General features: G+C 46.9%; 1 protein-coding gene across 1 annotated transcript in view; it reads right to left on the reverse strand.

Annotated features, from left to right (window-relative positions):
• The window catches only part of CEP350 (centrosomal protein 350), a 1,478,431-nt gene that overhangs the window by 833,851 nt on the left and 628,418 nt on the right, over nucleotides 1-16,162 (reverse strand). The window contains exon 17 of the mRNA XM_078643560.1: nucleotides 13,688-13,851. Within this exon, the coding sequence (XP_078499686.1) occupies nucleotides 13,688-13,851 (164 nt within the window). The remainder of the gene's footprint in view (nucleotides 1-13,687; nucleotides 13,852-16,162) is intronic.

A 16,162-nucleotide genomic window follows, 5' to 3' on the forward strand; every position in this document is an offset into this window, starting at 1 on the left:
ACTTTTAAATGCAATTGTTACAGTTGTTGCAATATGCAACACAAGTTAAACACAATATAACATTGAGGTCAATGGGAAGTTTTAAGTAAATGCAATAAAATCACTTTACAAATGTTTTCTTACTCAGGGCTGGTCCCTGGATTCAGCCCTGGTGCAATTCCTGTTAACAGTTGAAAGAAATCGTTTTTGTTACACGGGCGATTTTTAAGGAATATTTGTATGTTTTGAAAATCGACACTTAAAAGAAATTCTGGCAAAAACCAGGCAATGTTATCCTATGGGAGGAAATCAAGTTATCGGAAAATCACAGTTGTAATTACTTTTGAAGGTCAGTGCTGGGCACAAAGATCCAGCACTTGGATCTCTCCTGATAACAGGTGAGTAATTTTGTTTTCGTTGTTCGGATGATTTGTAAGGAATATTTCAAAGTTGCAAAACTTGACACTTAGAAGAAATTCTGAGTGAAACCCAGCCAATGTTACCCTAAGGAGAAAATCAAGTTATCGGTCTTTGGGTAAGTACTCGGCTGGCAGAGTTAAGTTTCTGGGGGTAGACTCAGGGGTCTCCCAGGGTCAGGTAGGTACAGTCGTTACACCCTCAGCGGCACAGGGGCAGCCGGGTGCAGAGTGAGTAGGCCCAATTTTATCCTATGGAGGATAGGGGGCCTTTGGTTGGTGGCTGCTAGCAGGCAGGCCACGCGGCTGTGGGAGCTGAGCTCCTGGTCACTTACACAGGGCAAGTGGGGAAGTAGAATATGATAGATGCTGCACTCCCAGTGGCACTAGGGCAGCTGGGTGCAGTGTGCTTTTGGGCCGTCAGGCGCCCAATGTATTTCAATGGGAAAGCTGGATGTTGAACAAAGGCTGCAGACTCGGGGACGGAGATCCTTCAGGTGCGACCAGAACTTTGAGAGGTAAGTTGGAAAGCTAGAGGTCAGGTAGCCACCCAGGAGTTGGGCACAGGGGGCCGTGGGGCGCCGAGTGCAGGGGTGTCTTTGGGTGTCGGGAAATCTTACCCTCAGCTGGTCGCGGTTGGAGGAGTGCCTGGTTGTGAGGCTGCAGGCGTCGTCAGGGGCGTCGAGGAGGGACCTTGGGTGCTGGATTCTGGATCACAGTCGCCGGGGGACGTCCTCGTGGTCTTTGTCCACTCAGGCAAGGGCCGGGCTCAGCGGGTGCAGAGTGTGCTAGATTCGCGGTTCCTGGCTGGCACCAGGGGTTGTTGCTGTTTGAGTAGAACCACTGCTCATGGGAGTCCCAGACTTTAGATGAGCAAAGTAGTCAGGTCCGCCGGGGTTTTCAAGGTTGCTGACCATTGGAGACGCCGGGATTTAGCAGGAGCAGGTTCAAGAATGTACAGGCCTGTGGGGCTGGGGCCAGGTCAGTTAGTGTTGTCCTCTTGTTAAAAGCTGCCCAGCAGGTCTTCTTTCTTCTTGTTTTTCTTCTTGCTTCAAAATCGAGATCTGAGGAAGGAAGGTTCAGGGTGCCCCTAAATACTAAATTTAGGGGTGTTGCAGGTATGGGATGGTCAGGGACCAATGGGTCCATTCCCTGGGGTGAGTACACCCCCTATCCTGCCACTCTCCTGTGGGAGGGGGGCAGGAGCCTGTCTCTGATTGGGTAGGGCTCCCCATCCTCAAGATGGCGAGAGCCCGGAGTTGTGCTTTGCCTCGTCTCGCCCACCTGAGGGGTGGGGTTGGCAGAGGATGGCACTCCCCCTTTCCTCACTTAGGTTTTCCTGCCTGTCTTCCTGCCAGAGTGGGGTCAGAGCAGTGGGGGCCAGTTGCTGAGTACAGCAAGTGGCCTGGAGCAGCTCACAAAGCGGCATGCCTTTGAAGCTCCCCCTGCCCATCCTGGGGGCGGAGGCCTAGCAACTCGCCCTAAGATGTGCATTATTGCAGGCCCACGAGAGCGGATTGCTCTCTACCTAGGGGTCCAGCAACATGTCTGCTGGGTGGCAGCCTAGGCAGCCTCTCAGTCAGGACATGGGTTTTAGGTTAGTTTCCGGAGGCAACTCTAAGTTGCTCTCTGTCATGCATTGTACATTAAATCCCACACAGGCATCAGTGTGGGATTAATGTGTTTGGTATCAAACTTCTCAGTCTTCAGTGTAGCCATCATGGTGTTGTGGAGTTTGTGATGAGGACCTCCCAGCACCATATACTCTTAATGGCAACACGTGCACTTACAGTGCCCAGGAATGTCCCTGGGTATTGTAGGGGCACAGGGATCATGCACCTGTGCCCACACCACTGGCATAGTGCACCCAGCTAGAGGGGTGACTGAGGTATGCCAGGGCAGTGGGGTTGTGAGCATGGCACACAGGGATATGTGCCATGTCGACTCTCTGTTTAGTTCTGCACCAAGACACTCAGCCTGCAAAGGCAGTGTGTGTGTGTCAGGGTACATGGCCTCGAAGGGTGGCGCAATAAGTGCTGCAGCCCATAGGGCCCTTCTCTGGTCACAGTGCCCTGGGTACCTAAGGTACCATTTACCAGGGGCTGACATGTGGCCAGAGATGCCAATTGAGTTTAGGATTCAATGCAGTTTTAGGGAAGAAACAGGCCCTGGGTACCTGACTGGCAGGAACCCAGGACACACTCAGTCAAAGTACATCAGCAATTCAGCAAAAAGTGGGGGCATAGCATGCGAGAAAGATGGCATTTTATCACACAGGGTGACTGACATATCTATCATGTGGGGGCAAATTTGAAGACCACAGCACTGAAAAGTAGTGTGGAGGAATAATTGAGGAGTAGTTCATAGGTTAAAAGTGATACTGGGGCACCCAGGAGGAAAGAGGGAACTGCAAGATGCTGGCAGATAGAGAAAGAGTACATGGGTAGAGGTCAGGCAGCTTGGAAGGCACGACACACCCTTAGACTGTTGACCTGAAAAGTTAACGGTCTGCGGAATAAAATCAAACAGGCCTGGCTGCCAAGGCCTAAGCTAGATACACTGCAGATGTGGTCTTCTTGCAGAAAATGCATTTGAGGCTAACCAATGGTGATGTACTGGGCAGGAGGAAATACACTTGTAGGCCATGTTGGTTGCTCCTCAGGTTACCGGGGCGGGGAGGGGGGTGGAGGATTTAACCAGGAAAACAGTGGGCTTTCATGCGCATAGAATATAGTCGGAAGAACTAGGGAGATGAACGGCGGTGCTGGGTGATTAGGAGGGGGAGCTAATTGCCCTTGTTAATGTTTATGTCCCACCAGGGCTTCAAACGGATACCCTAAAATACCTGGGCTGACTACTTACTGATCTATCACAGGCCACCACCATACTGGGGGTGATTTTAACATGGTGCTGGATACTCATCTTGATAGGACCCAGTCTAGACAAACATCATACCGGAGCAGGGAAATGTGATAACTTCTTTCAGGCTACGAGTATGGGAGATGTCTGGAGAACATTCCATGGGACACGTAGAGGTTATTTCTTCTACTCAGTGGCCCACAATACACATTTCAGCATAGACTTCTTCTTCACCCCAGTTCAGACCCTTCATAGATTTAAGGAGGCTGATTTTAAAGCAAGAGGGATCTCTGACCACTCCCCACTTAGCACCACACTAGAATCACCACATATCCGGAGATGGAGTGAGTGGAGAATGGCAGCGTGGTGACTAACCAACGAGAAGGAGGTGGCCCGCCTGCAAAAAGCCACAGAATTTACTTTGAAGAAAATGCAGCCACTGCGAGGGAGGAATCCACTTTATGGGAAGCGTATGAAGCCACAATACGAGGGGTGCTCAGGTCAGGGGAAGTAGGGGATAAATGCCAGAGTGCAGCAATGTGTAGAAGCAGAAAGGGACCTGTTCAGCCTTGAGGAGGAATGTACTCTGGAGCCACTGGAGGCCATGAGGATGTGTATCCTGCTTAAAAGAGAGGAATACCGCTCCCTGGTATTAGAAGTGGTTAAAATGCGTGTTTAAATCTGCAGTGTTCTTGGCTGGTAACTGTCCACAGGACTTCAGTTGGGTATCAAGATTGTAGGGTCCGGTAGGATCAAGTTTCTGGGAGACTTTGTGTCCCCTAATGCTGCGTTGGCAGGGACATGTCATTCAGAGCCTGTTTTGGCTCGTCTGAAATAGGACTTTCAGGTTTTTGGTTGTTCTTGCCTCTATACCGGGTTTTTGGTTGTTCTTGCCTCCATACCAGACTGGTAGGTCTGTTATTTTTAAGATGGTGTTGTTGCCCTGGTTTTTGTACCACTTACAGAATTTCCTGTATGTCATTCCACTGCACTGGTTCTGCAAAGTAAATTCTATTCTCAATAACTTTCTTTGAGAGAGCAAAACCCCTCACATTGCCCTCTATAAATGTTATTGTGGAGGCATTGCTGCAGCGGATATTGAATCTGTTAGAATTGGGGGTCTCTGGTTGGCGCAAGTTTTCACTTGTGACAAGCCGGGACCCTCTCCTCTAAGTCAGGGCAAGGATGACCCCTTAGAATTACCCTTGCTCACCCTCTAGGTGCGTGGCGTGAGCAGCCAAGGCTATTCTCCAGGCGTTTCTGAGTTAAGCATTTGTAATAACACACACAGTAAATATACCAATCCCCCCACAAATGGACACCAGGCTGTAGTTATATAAAAATATGTTCTCTTTATGTAAAAATGTATATGCAGGCAAGTATTTACCACAAGACCAATAATAACGTTTTTCTAAGCCACAAGGTTGTAAATAGGCCAGTGTTCTCTTTGCTTACAGTTCAAATATTGCTTCTTAGTCTCTTTTACTTCAAAAACGGTTCTCTTAGTTCTTTTAGACTGTTCTTAGTCCCTGAGGCCTCTTTAGGACTCCCTGGCCGCTTCTTAGGGCTTCTGTGAGCTTTCCCCGGTGAAAAGAAGCGAGACCCTACCGCGACTCACGCATCTCGCGGTGCGGGTTGAATGGAGACCAGAGTGGGGCCTCGAGAAACCCTGGGCCTTTTCCAGAGGTGGGGGCTCTCAGCTGCAGTGAGGAGCAGGGAGGCGATGAGAGGAGCCTCGAGGAACCCAGGGCCTAACCCAGGGCCTTTTCCAGAGGTGGGAGCTCTCGAGCCTCAAGGAACCCAGGGCCTAACCCAGGGCCTTCTCAGAGGTAGGCACGTACCTTTGTGATCAGCATATGGGGAAATAAAACGTTGCGGGCCCCGAGCCCGGTGAAGATCCTTGGGAGGAGGGGTCCGGACTTCGGGGGATCTGTTCTCTGGGTCTTTGGGGTCCGGTGGGGGCTTCAGGCGGGAGCGTGGGGGGCACACCAGCGAGCCTCCAAGGCGAGGTGACACGGCGATTTCCCACAGCAGGGGAAGGGCGGCTCGGCGGAGCAGGGCTCTTCCTCGGCGGAGACGGGGAAACACAGTTGGTCACGGCCTCGAGGAGGGGCTGGGGGCACCAGGGTCACGGCTCCGGCGGGGGCAGAAATCCTTACAGATACCGGCAGACTAGCAGAGAGCAGGTTGAGCCAGATGGTCCTGTGGCTCAGGTCAGGGGGCAAGCTCAGTCAAGCCCTTCTAGAAAGTTTCTAGCACAAGTCAGCAAAGTCTTTTCAGCAAGTCTTTTCCTCTTCTTCCTTAGCAAGGCAAACAGCAGGCCAGTCCTTCCAGTGTCTTCTTCTCCTTCTAGTTGGGCAGAGGTTCTTTGTGGGAAACAGGATTCTGATTTACAAGGAGCAGGGCTCCTACTTTTATACAGCATTTTCTTTGTTCTCACAGGCCAGGGGGGCCTCTGCATAACTTCATTCAGTCTCTGAGCACTTTGTTGGGTGTACTCTGGCTGCTGCTTTCAGTGTGAGGGGCAGGCACATCAGACACTCCACAGGGGGTGGAGCCAGCATTGTGTGGACAGGGGCAGCCAGGAGTACCTTGTTGACAGTGCTTCGCCCTTCCTGGGCCAGGTGCCGGCTGAGTCATCAGTCGCTCCCCAGGGGGCGGAGCCAGCATTGTGGTGGCAGAGCACAGCCCTATTCAGAGTCCAGGGGCACTCCCACCTCCCACTAAGGTGTAATCCTTGCATTCACCACCTGTCATCCCCCAGCCCTGTCACTCACATATCCCAGACAGTCAGATACACATCCAAGCAGAGGCGGGCTGAAATGGTTAGGCAAGCAAATGCTAACTTTCTAAAAGTAGCATTTGCAAACACAGGATATTAAAATAAACTTTCCTAAAAGAAGTATTTTATTATTCTGAGTTCAGGCATACTAAACTTTATTTTCTACCATGTTCCCTGAGCCTGCTGGGATTATAGAGTGTGATAATGCCAGCAGCCCATCTTGGCCTAAGAGAACAGGTAGCCTTACAACAGTGAAAAACGAATTTGGCTGTAATTCACTATTAGGACATGCCACACACATCAGGGCATGTCCTACCTTACACTTACAATGCACCCTGCCCTTGGGCCTACCATGGGGGTGACTAATATGAAGTAAAGGGAAGGTGTATAGCCTGGCAAGTGTGTGCACTTGCCCAGCCAGCATGACAGTACCAGACTGCACGCAGGTTCTGCAATGGCAGACCCTAGACACATTTTAAAAGGCTGCTTCTGTGGGTGGCGCAACCAGCGCTGCAGGCCCACTAGCAGTATTGGCATTTACAAGCCCTGGCACTCCTGGTGCACTTTACTGGGGACTGATAGTAAATCCAATGAACCAATCATGGAAATCAATCACATATACATTTTGCACAGGGAGAGCATATGCACTTTAGCACTGGTCAGCAGTGGAAAAGTGCCCAGAGTCATTAAACCAACAAAAACAGGTCAGAGAGAGTATTGGAGGAAGGCAAAAAGTTTAGGGATGACCCTGCCAAGAGGGCCAAGTCCAACAGAATCCTATTATCGTGCCTCACACTTGTTGATCATCAACGAATGGTGGTACGACATCTAGGTCAACCCAGCCTATAAGTCTGAGAGGTGGGTGATGGAAGACACCCCTCTTGTCTCATATCTCTATGTTGGGGGCAGTGACGGTGATCTCCCTCCAGCAACTAGAGTAATCTTACAACAATGGAAATATTCTCTCTGCCAGATGGTAAGGTGGGGAAGCGGACTGAAAGGGCACTGCTTTAGCAAGGCTGCTTTTTGCCGTGGGTGGCTGAATTGGAAGGCTTTCAGAAATGGGATTTAACAGGGACCTCCACTCTGGGAGTGGATATGAGCAAAACGGTCTCCAAGTCCTTTAAGGCCCTGCTGGCGGACTACCAGCTCCATCGTAGTTAGCTTCATTGTTACCTTCAGCTCTGTCACGCACTCACCCTGTACATTACATCACAGACAGACCACCTGGAATTTAGTCCACTGGAAGGTAAACTTATTACGGGTGACCTGGGTGATCACATGATTGCCAAGGCAAATCAGACGCTTCTCGACAACCGTCCTGATTTATTTTGTGCTCTCCATGGGGAGTGGGAGGCTGATGTGGCTGTTCTGTAGAACGAAGATTGGACCGAGGCTTTAGGGACCGTTTGAAGAGCGGCCACTGCAACAGAACTTAGGCTGATTCAAATTAAGTAATTCCACAGGGTGCATTTAACATGCCACCGACTGGCAGATGGGGGTGCTCGCCTCCCCGACCGGTCTTAGATGTGGCGCTAAACAGTACATTTTAACACTTAGTTCGGGGCTGTTCCTCATTGGTACGGTTCTGGCGTGGGATGACATCCCGTCTGGGGAGGAGGAGGTGGGGGGTCCTGTCCTGGTCGATTCCAATGGATCTAAACATTTTCTTCTCCATATCACTGACACACTGGGTGGTAATAGATATAAGCAATCATCATTATTTATTGGCCTGACTAGCAAAGTCAGACATAGCATGAGAGTGGAAGGCCTTGATCCCCTTCCCCCTCCCTGGTGGTGTGGAAAAAAGGGATGGACCACTGTATGGGCTTGGAGGTGGCTGTATACAAGGCTCGTGGCTGTCCTCAGAAACACCACAAGGTGAGGCAGGTGTGGGCAGATTATAGGGACACTGAATTTGAACCTGTCCGGTCTATGCATCAAATGGCACATGATGAAATTCGAATGTTCATGAGATGATAGAGGGTTGAGAGGGTGCACGACACAAATCTCATAAATAGACTTGTTTCTCAAGGCTGGAATGTCGGTGGGGGTTGGGCAGGAACGCGCATGCAGGTATTTGCTTTTGATTTTCTCTTTTTTTTCTTATGTTTCCTTATGTGTGTAGGCCTCCCGGGTCATGTTTACAATTTAAAATTCAAAATCAATAACATTTGTTTTAAAATAAATGGATTACATAGCGCAAGCTAAGCAACTCTACGAAGTCGGGATAAAGTGAGGATGATGGTAGCTTGGCCCAGCAAAAGAGATCAGAGCAGATACCATACCCGAGAAATAAGTGGCCCTGATGGGGTGGGAAGCAGTGTGCCCTGAAGCATTAGCAGGGACACTAGCAGCCAACCTTTAGTAGGACTTCCACAGGGGCATCCGTCTATGATGGACCTGTGGGGCTTTAGGTGGGACGGTCCATGCAGGAAAGACATGTTGGTGGAAGTTTTGCAATCTATGTCTGGTACTCGGTACTAGGTATTAATTTGGAGAAGTCCCTCATATTCCCATTGGAGACTTGGGTAATAATGGTAGCCCCCTATATGTTTCTTTAGGTGGTAAAGGATCATTTCAAATACCTGGGTCTCTGAATATCGGCGAAAGAGTGTACACATTATAAGGAAAACTTAGCCCCACTCATACATAGATTAGAGATGGATTCAAAACACTGGAAGGCACTCCCACTGTCCTTGAGGGGTGGAGCAGTGCTCTTCAAAATGATTGCCCTTCTGAAACTCACGTATACATATTGCAAAATAGTCTGCATGGTACTCCTGAAGCGTTTTCTCAAAATAAACAGACATGTGAGATCCCTACTCCGCACCCTCCAAAAGTTCCACGTACTAAGGCAGAATTGCACTGCCAAATATTCGCAGATACTACGAGCCCACCCAGGTCAGCATGGTGAATGCGTGGGCATATGCGGCATTCGACGATCCAGCTTACCAGCATTTTTGCTCTGCACTGGGCTCAAAAGGCTACAATCACATATTATATGGCAGGTGGATGAGCCCGGAATTCAATGGTGGCGAACAGAACAGTGCTTTCAGTTTGGTGCATCCTGCAGAGTGAAATGGGATGGGAGAAAAGACTGATGCAGAAAAGCCCACTATGGCTAGGTAAGAGGTTTATTGCAGTTACAACTTGCAGGGGTTTAGAAAATGGGACCTTATTGGCCTCTCAACTCTGGAGGACCCATGTGGTTGTTAATGGCGTAGTCCCAGTTATTTACCTTAGGGAGGAATATGACATGGCACCCACACAAATCTTTAAGTACCTACAACTGAGGCATGTGCTGCAGGCAAGAATTGCCCCGGACGAGGAAACTAAAGAAGAATCCACCCTCCTAGAGAGACAGCTACTAGATGGCAAAATGACAGCCACTACAATTCGCTCATACACAGGGAGAATTAACTCACTTAAAGGGAACATGGCAGGCAGAACTGGAGGGTGACAACTGGTGGGAGGCACTGCAATTCCCAAAAGAAGTGGCTATAAAGGAGCAGTTTTGTATGATTCAACTTAAGGTTCTACACAGAGTATATTACCCCTACCACTCCTTTATTCACACACTGTGGAGTTGCTTCATGATCCATATATTCTGGCAGAGGTTGCAAACTAAAATCCTAACAGCTAGGAGTGTTGCCCCACTGCTTTTAAGCAGTGCAAATAAAGGAAACATAAAATGATAATTACTTTGAGTTATTATCCTTTTATGTTTCCATGCTGCTTTGCGGGCGGGGTTGCTCTGTTCTCAGAGCAGGGCAGGGGAGGAGTGGTTTGCCCACTCCTAAGTGCACAAGACTGTTTGGCTGGTCCTCTGGGACCGGCCAAACGGCCATGTGCACTTTCCCCGTTCTCCACACAGGCTGAATTACAGCCTGCGTGGAGAACATGACCAAGCTCTCATTTTGTGGCCGAGTGTCGAACCACGACGCTCAGACAAATCGCAGCACTGCCTTGCAGCGCTGTGATTGGTCAGGAGAGCCTGGCTGTGCTTCCTGTTCCTGGAGTCCAACGGAGGAGCGCAGTAGCAGAGACGCAGGAATAGGCAGCAAGGTAAATGTTTATTTTATTTAAAAAAACATTTACATTGCGCATTGCACATTGAGCGAGCCACTCTGGCCGCCACTGATGCTTATTAAAGGTCAGGGCCCACTGATATTACTGGGGATATAGGGAGACTCCGATCTTACCTTCTACCAAAAAGCATGGATAATCTTGGCTTCTATTGCCAAAAAGGAAAAATGGACAGAAATGAAGAAGGGCGGTGGGACTGGAACTGGGAAATTAGTGTATGCTATATTAGGGAGGAATAAATATACAAAGGATGGGGTGCCTTAAGAAATTTGAAAAAGTGTGGGTAGGGTAGTCTACGGGAGAGATGTGGTTGGGAACAGTGGTACCACATATCAGGCCTCTGGCTGGATGGGCACGGTTAGGAACACAGTCAAACCATTCCAGTATAAAATACCAGGAACTGACTCACTCCAGCACTATGTACTAGAGACGAGACATTTTTCCTTCAGCAGTGCACGGGAGGGGGCTAGTCCAAGTATCACTGCAATGTTTGTGTGTTGGGCAATTTGTGTAGGATCTTTAAATGCAAATACAATATGTTTATTATAAAAAATTATCAATGCCCATGTCAACAAAAAGAAAAAAAATAGGTACACACAAGGTCATAGCCTGGCCGTTTCTTTAGAAACAGGTGTTTCTAACTACACTTACTGAAACAGGAAAATAAAAACTAAGGTTCTTGCATCATGCTTGAATTGAAAGCACGGTGTCCAGTTTGTTTAATATCCCAGTATTAATATACAACCACATTTAGTATTTGAATTTATCTCTAAAGCATGTCCGTTGAATTTAACAGGATTCAAAACTGTGCCACTCAAATGGGGTAGAGGTTCCATAGCACAAAAGAAGCTGCATTAAAACTGACAAACTGTAAGCAGATTCAAAATGACTAGAATATTGTAGAAGAAAAACGAAAAACAATTCGGACATGGAAAAGAGAAAAATAAATCTGGGAAAAACGGTTGCTTAGGTACTAACATGCTCACAATATAAAGTATACCTCAACAGAGCTTGTTACTGGGTAACATAGATCCAAAGTCCAGCAAACCAGTCATCATGGTAGCACTTAAGGACAGTGGTCTGGGATTTTTAGCCTCTTTGACACCAAGAAGACTGTAGATCCTAACCCAATAATTTTGGCAGCTTGCGGCAGATCCAACTTCCTCTTGACAGCATGGGAAGATCTATTGAGCTTGTACATTTGAATAAGGTGCTATGTTGGAGAAACGTGTTTCTTGTCAAACATCAGTCAACATTGTAAAAAGGAAGATGACATCCATTTTGCCCGACTCAAAAGGAAAAAAAAAATTCCTGTAACTATGGTACTCCATTATGGCCATCAGCATATTCCCCCACTGGTCCAGTGCCATCCCATAAAATCATACGTATAAAATCTAGAATCAACTGAGATATATGTATTAAAAGAAAAGTGTTACCCCTTTTTAAAGTAAAAGCATAAAACACCGTAAGCACTGAACCTACGCAATTTCTCAGTATTTTTTGAAGCTCAATGCGAGAGAAAACATTTCTTACTCACATCTTTAGTTTTGTTAAGACAGCACATTACTGCCATCCATGCACAATTAGCTAAAACTTCAGTCTAAACAAATGCTAGCTTAACATCTCAGAACGATCCTGAGGGGTATATAAATATTATGAATGAGGAACAGTGGTGGCTGGGCTGCACACTTTTCTAATATTTTTCTCTTAGCTTCTGCTCGCATTTTGTACATAAAGGTAAGATGTTTTTGCTTTTCACTCATCAGTTTCACATATAATTTGATTTTAAATTCTAATTCTAGATATGGCAATGCTTCTTAACCAGTGAGGATATTCTAAAGATCTTCAAATGATTAGGACCAACTAATAGAGAACTTTATCTGCCTGCTGACTACTTCTGCCAGTCTACAGAACACACAACAGAGCGGACCAGGTCTAGGGATGGTGTGTGACTATGCTAGTAACTGCAAGGCAGTTGGATGCATGTGTTCAAAAGCCGTTGAGAAACATGCGCTAGAACCAGACCCATCAGCCCAACCTTTATGTCGGAGTTTACATCATGTGGGGGGTTTTCTGGTCATTCAACACCACATCCGACCATATAGTGCCGGTGCGGGAAAGAATGTCAATACTCTAGCCATGTAGCTCATCGTAGAGTGGTATTGATAAAGTGCAGTGCTCAAGTGGTAGTGATGAATAAAATTGACTACTCAGATTCTGCAGAAAGTTCAAATGGAAATCTGTGTGTCAAGAATTAAAAACACGCCAAGTAGTAAGACTACCCTATGGCGCTGTGCAGGATGGTCGACATTTTTCAGCCTAATGGGGGTTTTTCCCAGCTTTCTTCAGGACCTTTAAATATAGAATGGCTACTGCAACCACAAGATGTGTGTAAAGTGAAAAATATCAAAAATATACTAATAAAGTTACATATCTACCAGGAACTTAAACGATTGTGTGTCCACTGGAGAGAGAGAAGCAAGTCTTCTTCCCAGCTTTTTGTGGGTGAAGACCTCAACTCACCCGGCAACCGCTCGGGAGTATGAGGCCCCGCTCTGTCCGTCGGTGTCCCCGATAATCAGCCGAGCGGGAAGCTGGGAAGAAGACTTGCTTCTCTCCCGACAGTGGACACACAATCGTTTAAGTTCCTGGTAGATATGTAACTTTATTAGTATATTTTTGATATTTTTCACTTTACACACATCTTGTAGTTGCAGTAGCCATTCTATATTTAAAGGTCCTGAAGAAAGCTGGGGAAAACCCAATTAGGCTGAAACATGTCGACCATCCTGCACAGCGCCATAGGGTAGTCTTACTACTTGGCGTGTTTTTAATTCTTGACACACAGATTTCCATTTGAACTTTCTGCAGAATCTGAGTAGTCAATTTTATTCATCACTACCACTTGAGCACTGCACTTTATCAATACCACTCTACGATGAGCTACATGGCTAGAGTATTGACATTCTTTCCCGCACCGGCACTATATGGTCGGATGTGGTGTTGAATGACCAGAAAACCCCCCACATGACGTAAACTCGGACATAAAGGTTGGGCTGATGGGTCTGGTTCTAGCGCATGTTTCTCAACGGCTTTTGCACACATGCATCCAACTGCCTTGCAGTTACTAGCATAGTCACACACCATCCCTAGACCTGGTCTGCTCTGTTGTGTGTTCTGTAATTTGACAATAGGGGTGCGAGCAGACAGGTCGTATAATATTCCCCTGGACCCTCCATACACATGTTTGTTTTATTAGTACTTCTGCCAGTCACCACACCAATATTGGGAATTAAGTAATGGTTGACTGTATCCTAAGTGACCTATCTAGCTTGACTACCAGCCAACTTCATTTGCATACGTAATGTGCAACTCCGGATTTAAAATGTATTGTGCACTACAGTACATTACTTCTCTGCTCACTATCTCTTTAGCTACAAGCAGCCACACAGTCACCATCTTAAATTGTGCTCAACAATACATAGTCTCAGAGCCAGCAACTTAACTCCTTACTACTCATGATCTTAACTTCAGCTTGAATACCCAAGCAGCAGTGACTTACCTTCAAAATCTGTGCCAGAGAAACAGTCTCTTGTTGAGCAAGTGATATCCCTCGGACCCGTTCCACATCAGAGAGCTGGCGTACAGATTCTTCAATCGTGCTCAGATAATTGAGCTCTGCTGACATACGGTGTTGGAGTGCAGCAGGAGAGAAGCGCATTGGGCCTGTGGATCGAAGTGAGAGTAAACTTAAATCCACTTCTGGAGAACTTATGAAGAGTATGTAGCTTCCAGTGACTATGATACTATTATTCTTGGTCTGTATACAATCCTAATATTGTTTTCTTGATGAAATGCAGTCCTTTATTTTGACATTTTTGGTGAGGGGCTCTCATTACCCCTCCTGAATGTGTTGTCTAGTACAGAGAGACAATTTTCCCAATTTCACACCTTCATACCCCCCTCCACCAATGACTTCCGCTTCTTCCCCTCCATGTTTGTGTTTTTTGAGTTTCATATTTAGTGCTTGAATCTCTTCTCACTAAGCTTTGTATTTCATGTATTCCTCCCAAAACACCAGTTTTGCATTGGATGCTGTTGAAATGACCCAGAAAATTGTTAATCTCATTGACCAAACAATGGTTTTGGAATCATGATCCTCTCCTGCTACCTCCAACAAGGACTGTAACAACTGTAATCTCAAGCATGCTTTCATTTTTCAGATCACTCATCTATCCTAGGTTCCCATACCGGTCACTTGAGTACATAATGCTCACCTTGCAATCTTATGACTGATTCTCCTTTGCTTAAAGGATAGGTTTCCTGTATACAGAACCTTTGTTGCTTGAATTTTAAACTCACCTTTGGCGTTAAGCTCCACTGACATGGTGCTTCTACAGTAATAGAAACCAGTACTTTTAGATGTTGAGCTTCAACATCATTTACTTTCATGTCTTTCTAATTTTTGTTAACATGTTAATTTAAATATTCATTTTTTTTTATTTCCCTTGGGTCCTGGCTCTGGATCTAACTACCTAAATGAAAGCAAGAGCACCTTTAGAGCGTCAGGTCCAAAATATCTAGCTTCCAGATTGACTCATTACATCACCGCTTGAACTCTCAGATCTTCCTCAGCCAATCTGCTTAAACCCCCTACCTTTAGGTACGAAGACCAAAGGTGGCAAATCCCTTGCCGTCCGGCGGACTAAGGAGCGGAATCTTCTCTCAAGACATCTCAGATTAATTGATTCTGAATTTCTCTTTAAGAAACAACTGAAACCTTGGATCTTTGCAGCTTCCGACTCTTTATGCCATTCGAAATATAGGGACTTTGCTCATGTGCACGTATCCTCTATCCGCTACGAACTTTATGATTTCCGCTCAGCGCCAGGATGCTCCATTCGGAGCGACAGTCGCGCTTTACAAGTGCAAGATTCATTCATTCATTCAGAGAGTATGCAAAGGCAGAAGTTAAACAACACTAACATACTGCGTTTGATTGGCTTCTCAGAGGCTGTGTTCTTGTGTGTTGCAGGGAGTTGTCACCGTGGTCTCACTCTCTCTGCACTCACGCATTTAACAGGGGGTTGCTTTGTTTATTAGGGGTTTTGTTTTTAATTTCACTCTCATTTGGGCTGTTCAGGGGGTGATACTGCCCATCTCCCTCCCGCCAGGACTTTCTCGCTCTCCCTGATTCGTGGGGTCCGTCCGTGCGAGCGGACCCGCCATCTTGGGAGTTAGCGGTCTAGCTCTTCACACCTGTGCTGAATAAAAATAGACGCTGCCGCGAGCGAGCAGCGGACGCGCACAGCGGGCGTGCCAAAAGCAAGCCCATCTATGCCTGTCCGGCTAAGGACGCACTCAGCGCCAGCCACGCTGCCCCTTTTGCTGATAGTTTGGGATTTGACAGGGGGTGTCGTCCTAAAAGCTACACCAGTGAAGAGCTTCACTATATTGGTGAGTCGGGTAGAGATAAGGGGGTTTTTAGTTTTGCTGAGTCTGCCTTTCCGACGTCAGACTTTTTAAATAAAGGCCTTTTGTCTTGTGGGCTATACAATGTAAGATCTCTGCCTAAGCACAGTGTGGAAATTCAGCTGATGCTGGAATTTCATTTACTAGATGTTTTGTTCATGACAGAGACCTGGACTCACTTAGAATGTGAGGTTGATCCCGGCTGGGCCTGTCCGCCCGGTTACAAAATTTGCCATAAACCGAGATTGAGTGGGAGGGGTGGTGGGGTTGGTGTGATTTACAAAGACACCTTGAATTTGGTTACCATTGATATTGATGTGGTTGCAGGATTTGAACTACTTGGCTTTGCCATTAGGAATGACCATGGTCATGTTTTAACTGGGATTATTTGTTATAGACCCCCTGGGGTTTTTAAGTGTGCTTCAGCAGCAATCATTGCTGGAGATTTTCACCCTATCTTGTGTTGTGGCTACTGAAAGAAAGATTTCTTTCTAGAATCCCCTCACTCACCGAGGTTGCCCCACGGTGACATGCTTCATCATTGGGGCCATCCCAGTTCTCTACG

The sequence above is a fragment of the Lissotriton helveticus genome, chromosome 1_1 (genome assembly GCF_964261635.1).
Source record: "Lissotriton helveticus chromosome 1_1, aLisHel1.1, whole genome shotgun sequence".
Classification (NCBI taxonomy): Eukaryota; Metazoa; Chordata; class Amphibia; order Caudata; family Salamandridae; genus Lissotriton; species Lissotriton helveticus.